Source organism: Tachypleus tridentatus, chromosome 12, assembly GCF_004210375.1.
Source record: "Tachypleus tridentatus isolate NWPU-2018 chromosome 12, ASM421037v1, whole genome shotgun sequence".
In the NCBI taxonomy this organism is placed as follows: domain Eukaryota; kingdom Metazoa; phylum Arthropoda; class Merostomata; order Xiphosura; family Limulidae; genus Tachypleus; species Tachypleus tridentatus.
This window is the reverse complement of record NC_134836.1, coordinates 39,359,546-39,375,261: the sequence shown is the minus strand read 5'-3', so window position 1 is coordinate 39,375,261 and position 15,716 is coordinate 39,359,546. Positions and strand designations below refer to the sequence as shown.

At 35.0% G+C, this 15,716-nt stretch overlaps 1 protein-coding gene across 3 annotated transcripts in view; it reads left to right on the top strand.

Moving 5' to 3' along the window:
* LOC143233077 (uncharacterized) overlaps window positions 1-8,829 on the top strand; it is a 30,055-nt gene extending 21,226 nt beyond the window's left edge. For all 3 annotated transcript variants that reach the window (XM_076468963.1, XM_076468961.1, XM_076468962.1), the window contains exons 7-8: window positions 4,475-4,558; window positions 7,647-8,829. In XM_076468963.1, coding sequence (XP_076325078.1) covers window positions 4,475-4,558; window positions 7,647-7,954 — 392 coding nt within the window. In that variant the 3' untranslated portion in view covers window positions 7,955-8,829. The remainder of the gene's footprint in view (window positions 1-4,474; window positions 4,559-7,646) is intronic.
* Window positions 8,830-15,716: the final 6,887 nt, after the last annotated feature.

Below are 15,716 nucleotides of genomic sequence, written 5' to 3'. Positions count from 1 at the left end.
TAAGTTAGGCGATAACTGACAATCGTATTTCACAGTGGTAATAATGACGTGCCTACACTCACAAGAAAATGTAAACGCTGTTTATCAATCTTCTGAAATACTTTCATTTTTTTAACCTCACATGAGCTTGTCAGTACTAATAGTTGAAGTACTGGCTTATTTTGTTTCAGAGTTCCTGCTAATATTTTAAGTTAGTTCAAGTTCTGGAAAGGAAATATGCGCTTTCAACCTTTACGAAGTTTACGACTTTTTGGAAAGCTTGGCTTTTGTACAAAGACAACGACGAGGGAATTAGGGGTGTTGAGTTGGTTTCTATTGTTTCTGTTTGTTCAATGGGTTTCACGCACACACACACACACACACTACAGAAGTTATTCAAGAGCAAACGTACAGACGTGCAAAATTTGGAGACAGATTTGAACTGGCTGCTTAGTCCAGCGCGTTACTTAAGAAGTACCTACGCTACCTGCTTACTAACGAAGTTCAGGTTTCATGAACCTAGCCGACACTAACAAGGCGAGAGTTATGTGAGAGCAAGTACCTATTATGTGAAGAATAGCCGTCTTGATCAGCTTTAGACTGACATGTGGGCGCCTCTGTGCTGACTGACACTCCAGTAATAAATAATAATAGTCAGGTGGTGTGCATAGAGGGCGAGTAAAACAACAGCAATGCACTCTGGAATTAACTGCCAATATTGAAGTTTTCTCCTACTCTCTAGCCCCGAAATGCTTGACTAATTTATCCTATCTTACTGGTTAGACTGCGAAATGTGATTAGCATATTCCTCGCGCTTTATTAGCACGCATTTATTATATAAATGGGCAGTTTTCTCCGTGTAAAGCTAACAAGAATGTGGGAAAAAAATTTAAACCTTATTCGTTTATAAAAGACATAACTAAAGCCGTACCTCAGTCGAATATACTTGGTTGAATAAACACATTGTTTTAACTGATATATATTCTAATAGGACAACTTGCATTTATTGACATGTGGGATGTGAAGCTTTAATTGTTGTCCATGCTGTCAGGTAACATCTATTATGGACTTCTGCTAGAATTAATGAAAGGTAGCACTTCTTCAATTAGATAATTTCAAAACAGTATAGTTAGATCAGGAGCTCTCAAACTGGAGACTTCAGGAAAACGTTAAGAATCCGTGGGAAGCACACAACAGACACAATATTGTTAAGATACCCAGTATCCATTTAGTCAAGACTTGTAACGCTCTCTGGGGACGTTGTGAGGAAGAAGTTTAAGAACCACTCACTGATTGTAATGCAATCCGAATAACTAAGTAAACTAGAAAGGTTCTTTTGTAATTAAAGGTCAGGTATAGGTAAGTAAAGGAAGGTCAGGTATAGGCCAGTGATAAGCTTCATGGACTAAATTAAGAAGTGTGGGAAACGAAACGGGATGCACGTTCGGCTGAGGCCACATGAAACCTGTAAAGAAAGGTCAGGTATAGGTCAGTAAGAAGGGTAAGAAGTGTGAGAAGCGAAACAGGATGCACGTTCGACTGAGGGGAAAAGTCAGGTATAGGTAAAGTGATAAGCTTTAAGGGACTAAATTAAAAGTGTGGGAAGCGAAACAGGATCGGCTGAGGCCACATGAAACCTGTAAAGAAAGGTCAGGTATAGGTCAGTGACAAGCTTAAGGGACTAAATTAAGAAGTGTGAGAAGCGAAACGGGATGCACGTTCGACTGAGGCCACATGAAATCTGTAAAGAAAAGTCAGGTATAGGTAAAGTGATAAGCTTTAAGGGACTAAATTAAAAAGTGTGGGAAGCGAAACGGGATGCACGTTCGACTGAGGCCACATGAAACCTGTAAAGAAAAGTCAGGTATAGGTAAGTGATAAGCTTTAAGGGACTAAATTAAAAAGTGTGGGAAGCGAAACGGGATGCACGTTCGGCTGAGGCCACATGAAACAAACGATAGTGAAGAATATTATTCATTTCAAACAGCCTGACAAAGCTCTTGTGGTGACAGGTGCTACTGTTTGATTACTTTCCTCTGGTAAAGTCTTCCTAACAACGTAGGGGGCCTCCTACCGGGATCTTCAACCTCAAAGTGTAGTACAGGTTGAAAAATTACAATTCAACTACCGAGATATGGTAAAACAATATTACTTTTATGCAATGTTTATTTCGTATGTATTTTATTGCTGGAAAGGTTTTGTTTTTATTTTGTTGGCTACTTAAAACTATTCTAAATAATATTTTTTCATGTCTACTTAATGTGAAAAACAAAACATTTTATTTTACTTTTTCTACAATAACTTCTTCCTTTAGCTTCATTGACGTAACTGATGGCCAGATGTTATCTTTGTTTCTATATTTACTAATTTAAGTGACTAATACGCTTACTAGCTTAAAAGCTAACTCTAAGAGACTTATTATAACTTACTATTACAATCAATAGATTTATATTTCATCCCAATTTATGTTTCATATTACTTATTATTTTGTAAAACCTTTACGAAACATCAAGACATTAAACCACGCGCTTATTGTATGATGTCAAATCTTCCTCTTATCAACAATAGATTAAAAGCATAGCCTTCAGTCTCACATGTGACGTTCAAATTAAAAATGCCAATACAAATTTTATTATAAGATATAGTCAAGTAATACGACTTTTATGCTATGTTACTTTCGGGTTCATATTTTTTATTAGATTTATCAAATGCACATCTCAATATATATTTCATTAAAATGAGGTATATAAATTAATCTATATAAATGTATTCAAATGTATTCTGATAGTTTGTAAATGCAGCTTTAAGAGATAAATATTAATATATCAAAACGAAAGGTGTGCATAGTAGTTATACAACATTGTTAAAATAAATCTAAAACAGTGTTCAAATCAAACTATGAACCTTTGGTTTGCCGCTTTGACGTAAAGCAAGCAGGTGAGATTTATGCCTAGAGCTAATGTTTCCAGCGAATTTTGTGCAAGGAACCAGGTGCCCACGTAATAATAAGAAATTGGTGTGTCTAGTCTATTGTTTTTCTACTAATATTCAGAGATATTTGATTTCGTCTACACCTAGTTTTCAATTACACAATTCGGTCGACGTACATCCTCGACGCTTCCCCCCTATTGTGGCAGGCGTCAGTGATAATAATACCATTCTGAGGGACTCTTCCCCCTGTCTATATATGCAGTGCGGATACCAAAGTGTCTGAGTTTTAAACATGGTTCAGGGATTATTTCTTTTGTGTCACAAAGAGAGTTAACTGTGATTGTTCTCATGACTTAGGTAAAGTGCCGCCGACAAGGGTTCATAATGAAATAAACATTCCAAAGAAATCATGCAGAACATTCATGTTAAGATGAGTGAATGGTGTATTGTTTTGTGTTACAGTTTGCTGTGGTAGTCAATCATTTCAAACTACTGTTCTATAGAATGCTATTTGGCCGCTTTTGTACCAACAGCATAAGGCATTTATTTTCATAGTGACATAAACAATACTTACGTGACTTTCAATGTTCAATTAAACATTATTTCAGAAAATAAAACAGTATCAAGGTTAAAGATCTACACAGCAAACACATCTTACTTTGCACCTACAAAACATGATATATACCCAGGAAAGTTTGGTCTTACATGTACATTCCTTCGAACGTTTTCAATTCATATCTTTATAGACAATTTCTAAATCTCTATGAGGACAAATATTATTAAGAGAAGTTTTGTGTTTGTTTCAAAATTTCTCCGGCAGTTTTGAATACTGCAAGACCAGAGAATTGGTAGTAGTGTTTTGGGGGGATTGTTTAGCTATATGTCATAACCTCCCCCTTGCAAGGAAGGCACAACGCCTCCTGAAAGCCATTTAGGTACGTTAGAGGCTTATGAATGAGCTTGCATCGGAATATGTGTTTCTGGCCCCCTTGGGATTCCGGAGGTACCATATTTGTAACATTGTTTATGTATCTATTTATAACCTATTTTCTGGTACGAATCCCCTTTGAGTAGTTATTGCAGTAATTGGGTATAATGGGAGAGCTAACAGGTACCCTGGGACCTTTATGGAAAACATGCCTCAGAGCGGAAGACGATAATTTTATGTTAGTGAGATTTTTGTTGTTATTTTTTGCAAAAGTCTTGAAGATGTTATGTCTATAGAGTTGAGCTCAATAACTTAGCAGAAATAAAAATAAATTTTGTGTCTAGTTGTGTAGGACAGCTTAAAACTTAAACAAACTAATTTTAGTTTCAATATCCCTCTTCCTCTCACTACCAGTTCAGCGGTAAGTTTCAAAGCTTATAATGCTAATCATGGGACGTCGATACCCTTGATGGGCAAAGCACAGATACACGGAATAATTAGCATTTATTACAAACAAAACTAGGCCAATTACTCAGTTTTGTCGAGCGGTTAGCGTACTCAAACCTACGCATTGCTTTCATAATCATGTGATTTTATCACTGAATTTGTACATAAGTTATCTTTTTTTTTTTTCAGGTGATAAACCTCACGTCTGTGAATACTGTCAAAAAAAATTTGCTCTTGCCTGTAACCTTAGAGCTCATCTTAAGACTCATGAAGGTATGTGTTACCCAAGGTAACATAAATTATTAAAATAGGATTTCATCATAATGTGTGAAAACAAAATGTTTGAACTTTACTCTTTCTCATTTACGAAACCCGGCATGGCCAGGTGGTTAAGGAACTGGACTCGTAATCTAAGGGTCGCGGGTTCGAATCTCCGTCACACCAAACATGCTCGGCTTTTCAGTCGTATGGGCGTTATAATGTGACAGTCAATCCTACTATTCGTGGGTAAAGAGTAGCCCAAGAGTTGGCGGTGGGCGGTAATGACTAGCTGCCTTCCCTCTAGCCTTACACTACTAAATTAGGGACGACTAGCGTAGACAGCCCTCGTGTAGCTTTGCGTAAAATTCAAAAACAAACAAACAAAAACAATTATTTACGAAAGGAAAACATTTATTGGAATAAAGGAAACTTTAGTTTTGTAAATGGTCAATAGTATTACATTCCGATCAAAGTAAACTATGTATTTAAAGTAGATTGAAATCAACCTGACCACTATGAATAGCAAATTAGCTATTAACAAATATGAAAACGCATTGTTTGGTCAACTTAGAAAACTATATCAGTTCTAAATACAAAAATTAAACCAGTTGATCAAATCAATTCTTATAATAATGAACGACAAGTGAAAATATAATGCAAGTAATTACATTCGATCTAGTGACTAAGATAACCAGTATTATTAATGAAAGAAACAGGGAATAAACAAAATAGTATACCTTACTTAGTGAACGCACGATCGCTGAGATTGGATGTTAATTAACTTGAATATAATACACTTAACTTCGTGCTACCTTGAGCCAACCTGACTGCTAATTATTTTCTAATCAGTGTTTGTTGATACTGCTGTAACTTTCCAGTTCAATATGTCTTAATGCATATTCATGACGTCATTTGTTTTGTTTGTTTGTTTTGAATTTTGCACAAAGCTACTCGAGGGCTATCTGTGCTAGCCGTCCCTAATTTAGCAGTGTAAGACTAGAGGGAAGGCAGCTAGTCATCACCACCCACCGCCAAGTCTTGGGCTACTCTTTTGCCAACGAATAGTGGGATTGAACGTTACATTATAACGCCCCCACAGCTGAAAGGGCGAGCGTATTTGGCGCGACGGGGATGTGAACCCGCGACCCTCAGATTACGAGTCACACGCCATAACACGCTTGGCCATGCTGGGCTTTTATGACGTCATCTAAATAGTTTATGTTGTAGAAGTATCACTCCAAGCAAGTGTTTTATATCTTTTTTTTATATTTGTTTGTTGTTAAGCGCAAAATTACAAACGATTATCAGTGCTATGCCCAATACGGATATCAAAACGTGTTTTTTTTCGGCTTTCTGAGCCTCCAGACTTTTCGATAAGTCATTGGAGCATTTTTGGTCTGTTTAATGCTAATATATTTGCTAACAAACAATGACTTCTTTTTCGTTTTGATATAAACATAGCTGGTCACTTTTATAACACACTCATTGCTAAAGTGCAGAACGCTATTTCGCAGTAACAGGACACGAACCATGGACCATCGGATTTACAGTCTGGCCAGCCAGGTATTCTTTGTACTTTTGTCAGTTGTGTATGTGATCGTCTATGTATACATGTTGTCTCATGAATAATGAGACGGATTTGATGAAAACGTTTTCGTATAGAGAGTATAAAAGTACAGAGCCGAAGACAATTTTCTCACTTTTGAGATGCTTCTCTCCCAGGAACAGCGTGAAAACAGCGTAACACGTACAACCGCCCCGCCGCCAAATAAATGGATTGCGCGTTTGTATGTTTTATAAGCTATAATGAAAAGTTTCCAAAATATTTTGGTTAATAAAAGTTATATCATTATCTTAGAAATTATTACCAAAACCTTGCACTCTCAATCATTCACCTGACTAATTCCTTGAAGGCAAATTACTTTGCAGTATGAAACAACAACAACAAAAAGAGTCCGATGGAACTGTCGATAAGCAGGACATTAGTATTTACCCCTTAGTTACCCTTTTCAAAATTTTCTGGAGAAACATTAGAGAAAGAAATCACATCTGTCTTGGGAACTCACCGCAGCGTTATTTGTTTTCGTTGTATTTTTGTTTTTCCTACCACCGGTTTTCGTTAGAAAAACTGTTACCGTCTTTGTCCGTGTAATGTTTTGTAAGAGGCGGAGGTAAGTGGCTCGTTTAAAAGATACGGCAATGTTTTTAGGCGTTATTACCGTAAGAAACATTTTGGAGGCGAAACTAGAGCAAGGACAGACAGCTTGAAGGACAAGCCAAGTTTGCACAGAGTGGCACGACGCGAGGCCTCTGGAGATCAGATGACTAGTTGACATCCCATCATATGGTTCCTCCGGCAGCTTAAAGACAGGTTCATTTCTAAAATGTATCTTTATTTTCTCTTACCAGAAGTCAACCTTGATCTCATTCTCAAACAACTATCACGAATGATATCAAGTTTGACATCCTTGCAACAGCTCTCCTAGAATAATGAACGAATACAAACAGTACAATTCAGGGTTAAAAATATTCACGTTTACAGCAAAGCAGGAAGGTACAGAGTAATTAGAAACTTAGGAAAATTTTCTAAGACATTTCTACAGCTTATCATTTTTTTTCCATCTATTATTAATCGTAGGTAGAGTGCACTCAGACTACAGACTGCTCCAAATGTCAGCTAATTCACACTTAAACACCATCTCATTGAACGGTATTTGATTTAAAGCTCCAAAACTCAGTTATCATTTGCCGTTTTGTGTATCAGGCTTCTAACTGTTAAAATCTACATCATTTTTATATATATATCTTAAACAGATGAAAATTAAAATCATTCTTACATGTTTCTGGTTATCTTAACTACAGCTATCGGTCAGCTACCTCTTTTTTCCTTCGAGGTTACTTTGTTTATATCTGAAACAAAACCTAAACCAAACTTAAGTTCTTTGTCTAAAATTAGTCTTGGTGAGTAATATAACTCAAACGTTTCGTAAATCCCATGAAGATCCTCCACCTATATGATAATCCACAAATTTTCACCACACAGCGTTTTTTACTAAATAACAAGTCGTTTAATGCTAAAGATTTATTTATATCGTTTTAGGTGAACTCCAAGAACGTTGCTCCCAATGTGCCAAACATTTTCCTATATCTGCCAATATGCTCAATCATGGATCCTGCCAGAATTGTTATCAAAAAAATAATGGGATCGCCCTGATGAAGAAGAAGGATAAAGAAGAAAGTTTACAACTAGTGTCGCCCTCTGGTGCAAAGACCTGCAATGCAGTTGCAGAGACTGGAAACTCTCGTTCTCCTCTTCTTTATGGTATTTTAGACCACATGATGGTGCAGTACGGAACAACAAATGGTCAAATTTTAGAAGGAAAACACATTTTAAATCATAGGTCTTGATTAAAAAATAATTGCTCAATTTTGTATTTTATTGAGATCAAAATAAGTGACTTTATAAAATTATATTTCTTTAACTCGGATATCGCACTAAACTTGCAATGGTAAGACTATCTACCTTTATATAAAATGAAAGAGTTCCTTAAATCAAAGACACTTTTAAGAGAGAAATATAAACGAATTTTCACCATTTCCACTCTTCGTTGATGACGTCATCTTGCGGAGGAAACCCGCTTATTTCATAACAGAGTGTTACTTTTTTGTGTTACTGTTAAAATTATTTTTTGTGTTATCGAAGCTTTTTGTTATTCTGTAAGTTTCTGATGCTTCTATGAAGTATTAGCAAATAAAGTTAAAGCTACAACCTCTGCATTTTACAACGTAATTTGCTACAATCAAAACCTTGAGATGGGACTTTATTGTGTTTTTAGCCGAAGATGTTCATATCGTGTAAGTTGATCATGTTAGCATGAAGGTACTTGGATTTTTATTAGTGCATTATTTTATACTGCCCATTATGAAACAAATTTCAAATTTATTTTATATTTTGTACTATTCAGTGCCTAAAATTTAGTTACAAGCAATCTTGGAGTTATCCAGTCATATCAAAAATGTAACATGTAGAGTACAAGATGTTGAGATATAAGCAATGAATCCTTAGATTTACCTAATTAGATTGAAAATACATTGTTAAAGAACAAGTAAAATATATTTCTTTTTTGAATATAATTAAAAGCTGCTATAATTCTAGTCAAGAATTACTTTTTCAAAGTGAAGCTTTGTACAGCAGGGCAAGGGGCCATCGTGTATTTTATGGGTTTGTTTAACATTTGTAATTAAGTTGTATTATAAATAAATAAACAATATTTTTTTTCTAATTTGTTCACGTTTTTTATGTATAACTGATACAATGTGCGTACTTTATCAAGAAAAACAAACAAACAAAACAACTTCACGCAAAAACTACAAAAATAAAAGGAAAGCCCTGTCACAGGTGGTGTATTTTTATAAAACTGCGTAACCTATCGTGTGACGAGTCAATAGATCCTGACGGAAATACCAAGAGAAAATAGAAACGACTGAAAACGTGTGTGGAAATGTACCAAGTTTTTCTTTGGTCTGAAACTAAGTGTAGTTTCTAGGATTTAAATTGAAATAACTTTCTGAGTGTAAGGATATAAAATCGAAAAATATTTACACATTCTTAAATTAATTATCTTCCGGTACTTTGCGCCCCGGCATGACCGAGTGATTAAGGCAACTGACTCGTAATCTCAGGGCTACGGGTTCGAATTCCCGTTACACCAAACATGCATAACCATTTCAGCCGTAGTGGATTTATAATGTGACGGTTATTGCCCCTATTTGTTGGTAAAAAAGTACCCCACGAATTGGCAGTAGTGGGTGGTGACGACTAGCTGCCTTCCCTCTGATTTCACACTGTAAAATTAGAGAAGGCTAGCGCAAGTAGCCCTCGTGTAGTGTTTGCGCGAAATTCAAAACAAGCCAATCCCTGTACTTGGCAATTTTTTGAATCATCGGGTTTAAAAAAACGATTGTATAGTTGTTGAAAGTAATTCATTACGCTTTCACAGCAGACCCCTGTTTCACGCATAATTGACAAAAATAATCTAACTACTAAAATCAGGAGGTAAGTAATTTAAAAACTTTTAAATGAAAGTTTGAATAACTAACTGTCTAGAAATCCACAGTGACCGAAATCGTTGTACCGGAAACTCAACAAATACAGTGATTAGAGTGTATTGGTTCGTTAGGGCCTTCGATGGTAACAACTTTTAATTACTCTAATTTTAATTTCTCACAAGGTTTGATCTGCGTATGTAACCCAAGCTAGTCTTAAACCCATATGCTGATGTAAAATTAAATATTAAAGATTACTTTGAACATTACTAAGAAACGCAATGAAACTAGTTGTAGATAAAATGAAATACTTTCAAAACACAAAAACACCAGTAGGTTGATACTAAGATCCATTCATAAAGTCTCCCTACTAATGCATGAAATTTAAATACGTGGAATAGCGTTACTGTGTTTGCAACGAGGAACACACGACGTCAAATAGTGAGCGTGGCAAAAAGTAATTTAAAAAAAACTAAAATTCATTAAGAAAAGAACACTAGCCCGTCCATCACTAGAATTATACTGATAATCTATCATTAAAGGCCTATGTAACAAATTATCGATATAATCCGTTCGAACAATGGCGAATGAACACCAGCTGCGTGTCTTTTAGTTTGATATCAAAGATAAACAAACATCTTTCAAGATATTTATTAATATTTAATAGTAGAATTGGAAGCTGGAAGACAAATGAAGTGAGGTCTAAAAATAAAAAAGAAATTAGGCTATCTTTATTAAATCGAACTAATACATAAAGATTATCGGAAATAAGCAATTAAAATGTAAACATGTTCTTAAGAATATTGACAAATACTTTGAAAAATGATCATGTGGGCATTTGTTTAATAATCCCGTCAGGTAAATTAGGTAATCTGGTGTTGAAACATTTCTGGTGTCCTTTGTTAAAAAGAAAATATAAATAATCCTAATGTGTATTATCCCACTAACATTTTTATCTTTACGTATTCTTTTACTTTCAAGAAGTATTAGTACGTTAGTAACAATATACGTGTGAGGAAAAACAAATCTAAGTAAATAATTTAGCAAAGTTGCAGTAAAAACTGCATTTCATATTTCACTTAGTTCCCACTGACCAATTATTGTTGTAATACTGCTTTTTTTATATAGTTCTTTAATTGTCTGGTGAAAACAATATCAAGCTAATTAAGGTCACTTTAGAAGGATAAATCAATTCGTATTTTCCTCAATACGTCTTTATGGACTTTTATATTTTGTAAGTCTGCCTTTAGAAATAATGTTATAACCTTGTCTAACAACAGTAGATGGACAAATATATAATCAATCCACTTTCTCGAAGTTGCGCGATAACCCTCTCTTGTCTCAGTTGTCTTTTTTGATACTTCACTGATCTATTTATATAACTAAGCCTTGTTCTAGATAAGTCTAGGACTAATGTGAACTTAACGTTACATCAAATCATAAAAATACACAGTTTCCCCTAACTGCCAAAACAAAACAGCTTTCTGTAATTATCAAGAAATTCCAACATTAAACATATAACTAACAATATAACATGTCATAGTAGTTCTACATAATGAAGGTTGAATAGACATGATCATTAGCCGTATTGACCAATTATTCACAGATAAAAAGACTCGTTGCTCTCTGCAAAAACAGGTGAATGTGCAATACTAAACATATCCTTGTTGCTCTGTGTAAAAAGAGTCATGTATATTACTAAGTGTGTAAAAACAGGCACATAAGTATTACAAAGGCCCGCCAGGGTCATATGGTTAATGCGCTCGATTCTTTATGTATTCTTTTGTAATAAGCCAACTCTTTTGACTAAATAAATGAGCTTATAAATTCAATCAAATCAAGGCTGTTAATTGTATTAGCAATCAACAATTAATTATTTATGTGCATAAAAATTAATAAAAACTTAGGAATTATAATGTGCATCAACTACCAGGAAAAAGGTATAAAAAATTTGAACATTCTGTCGAATAGATTACAACTGTTACATCTGTTAAAACATTTATTGTTACCAAATCTTTTCACAACTTAATGAATCAGGTTTTATTTTACACAGTATCGGATACCATTTAAACAACTCAATATAAAGAGTAAACACAAGAGTAAAATTTAGCAAATACTAAATGTATGCTTACACAGTTTTTACACTACTGGTCTTTAACGCAACAGATTAATAAACGTAACCGAGTAGGAATATTCATACACATTTTTTTTCCCCCATTAAGTTAGATTGTGTTAATAAAATCTCATATCTTATGTTCATCTCGGTAACTTCCTCAGTCGTTAGGGTTGACATTATTATAAAAGCTTTGTAACCTCAGCACGTGCATATTCATAAAATGACCTGTAAAGACTAATCTGTTAAACGGTATTAATTGAGTCATTTCACAGATGTGCTACTGGTATGACGTTCTGTTAAAGCTATACGAGAATACCGGTAAAACCATCTAAACCATGTTAGTTTTTATATTTGTGATTTCTATTCATTGAACTACAGCTAGAAGAATGAAGCTTTCGGTATACTATCACAAAATTAGAATAAAGCTTTCGGTATACAATCACAAAATTAGAATAAAGCTTTCGGTATACAATCACAAAATTAGAATAAAGCTTTCGATATACAATCACAAAATTAGATAAATGGTTGTTTCTTTGGTTTTTAGGATGTTCAATCTAATTAGCACTGACACTAATTAGCATATGAGAATCATGAACCGTTGTTTAAAGAGATTGCATATTTAATATCGAGTCGACTACCAGAAAATGAATCATGAAACATAACATCTATATATAGTATATAAACTATGGGTGGTATAACTGCGGAAGAAATGTAAGATAATCTTTAGCTAATGATCTTTATAGCAATTATCATAAGTCATGATTACACTGGACTGTACAAACACTTGATTTATTTATAATTATAATTCTTTATGGAACAGGTTTGGTTTGATTTGGTTTTTGGAATTTCGTACAAATCTACTCGAGGGCTATCTGCGCTAGCCGTCCCTAATTTAGCAGTGTAAGACTAGAGGAAAGGCAGCTAGTCATCACCACCCACCGCCAACTCTTAGGCTACTCTTTTACCAACGAATAGTGGGATTGACCATCACATTATAATGCCCCCACGGCTGGGAGGGAGAGCATGTTTGGCGCGACTCGGGCGCGAACCCGCGACCCTCAGATTACGAAGCGCACGCCTTAACGCGCTAGAATTTGAGGCGATGGGTGAGTTATAAGGGTGACGGTATAATTCCACTATTCGATTAGAATTGCAAAATATTAGATCTTTGTATCGTTATTGTCTGGTTCCCCTCCAGAGTCAAATATTAGGGAGACAGTACTTGTGTAGCTTTGTGCAAATACCCGAAACACACATTCCATGTCATTAAGATAATTATGTATTTCTTAATAATTATTGTACTCTGACTTATTTATATACTACAATGGATTCAACTACTAGTAGCAAAAAAAAGCCAAAATCCCTGTCACGGGAACATCTTGAAATTCTGTACCATAAATGGTGTCCGCTGGTAAAACGGTGTTCTTCTAAAGCACCGAAATGGTTTCAACACCACACATAATTAATATTGTTACTGTGTCAAACTACTGTATCAGATCGTTGAAGATGTTTGAAGTAGTAAAAAAAATCAAATACGTTGTATTTGATTTCTCCGAAGGAAACGTCAGTTTTGCGATATTTTGGGAGCATGTTTGATACTCAGAACATTTTTGTACTAAGCACTGTGTTATCATCATAGAACTCTATTAGCCTTGTTTAATAAAATTAATGTAATAATTTACCAAGAAAGCGTTTATAATCTTCATTAAACATATCTAAATATATAATAATGGTCACATGTTTATTTATTAAAATCTTTAACTGAAAACTTCATTATAAGTGTGGGTTGTTGAATGTTTATAAATTGACTTATGAAAGTCATATAGAATTTTATTAATAAAGGCGTTAACTAAATCACAGTTTCATAAATAATAAAAAAAAAAAACAGAACATTCCAGTAATGGAACTATAACTACACTATATACCAGCCATCTTTAACAATGCTTCACACTGCAACTTTATTCTTGATACCTAAACACAGGCTGTCTAAACCAGTTTTTATCTGACATTTCGAAAATAAAATACTCAACCTGTTTAATATTGAATTTCTTATGATTACTCCGTCTGGATATAACATTGCAACAACAGTAACGCTCACACTGTAATTCTAATCACACATCCTCATTACTTTAGTATATCATTTGTGTATAATGATAACTTTGAGCGGCTAGGCCAGCGTTGCTGGAGGCATTATTCCTTTTCTTCAGTGTTATGGTGGGAAAAAATCCCAATACCACTGACTAAAGGTTTTACGAAGAATGAACGAAGAAGGCTGGCCTCATGCCAAGCGCTGCACTTAGGCGAACTAGCTATCCACGTGGTTGATAATAACCGTGTTTAAAACATTACATTGCTGTGCCAAGTGGTCACAGTCATAACTTATATTATATCTATAAAAAAATTGCCATACAGTTGGGAGATTAACCTTCAATATCATTAGACTTGTAGAACCCAGTAGAAAATCAAGGACAACGAACGATGTGGTCAAGAATAAAGAACATTCATTGTATCTAAATACGACAGAGGAAGCTACAAAGATTCATTTGAAGGACCCCCCTTCAAGTTAATTATTATAAAGTAGCCATTAAGTTACGACCATGAGGTGAACACCGTGCAGTTGATTACAAAATAATACGTGAGAAGTTTAGATATCATTGCATCAGTGTTTATGTATTAATTTAACTTAATGTGAAAAAGATTGAAATGCAAGTAGCACGCCATCTTTCTGATATTAAACACTAGCATATTAGAATGCAATCAGCACGTCATCTTCTTGTTGCTAAAAAATTGCACGCGCAAACAGTAAACTTAATATTGATAAGTATTACAGGAAAGTTTATTCAAACAGTTACAAAACTCTACAAATATTCCATTAACTGTAACGAAAATAAGTATAAAAAGTAGCAAAACTAGTTGATGAAGACACTTAGACACTAGATGATGAAGGTCCTAATGTTATAAATATTTAGACATTTGCTGATGAAGCCTTCTGTATTTAAAGACTTAAACATTACCTGATGAAAGTCCTTGTTTTAATGACAATTAGGCACCATCTGATGAAGACCCTAGATCTAACGACGTATACACACCAGCTGATGAAGACTTCAGTTGTAACTACTTTAGATACCATCTAATGAAGGGTCTAGTTTTAAAGACATTGTTTGTTTGTTTTTAAGTTCACGCAAAGCTACACGAGGGCTATCTGCGCTAGCCGTTTATAATTTAGCAGTGTAAGACTAGAGGGAAGGCAGCTAGACATCACCATACACCGCCAACTCTTGGGCTACTCTTTTAACAACGAATAGTGGAATTGACTATCACAATATAACGCCACCACAGCTAAAAGGGCAAGCACGTTTGATGCGACGGGGATTCAAACCCGCGATCCTCAGATTACGAGTCGAACGCCTTAACCCACTTGGCCATGCCGGGTCTAACCAAAGGGAGGGCAGTCACTCTTCTACCGCCCACCATCCATGCTAAGGATGGTGACTTTCACTCTCATAATGCAACCACACTTACAGTTCCAAGAATATTTTGTGGTAGGTTGTGGATTCATTCGGTTCGCCAGCTCATTAATTCACAGCGCCACCATAGGACCAATCCTCGTACCTAGCGTTTGAAACATGTACGATTAGCTTTTTTATGTTGAAATCATTTGTACAAATAAATATAAAGTTCAACTGTGTGAATGAAAGCGAGAATATTTCAGATTATTATTCTTCCTTCTTGTTTTGACTTGTTTTAAAAATGTGTTTATGTATATGATTGTTTGTTTGTTTTTTGAATTTCGCGAAAAACTACTTGAGCGCTATCTGTGCTAGCCGTCCCTAATTTAGCAGTGGGAGACTAGAGGGAAGGCAGCTAGTCATCACCATCCACCGCCAACTCTTGGGCTTCTCTTTTACCATCGAATAGTGGGATTGACCTTCACAATATAATGCACCCACGGGTGAAATGGCGAGGATCTTTGGTGTGACAAAGATTCGATTTAAAAATAAATAAATA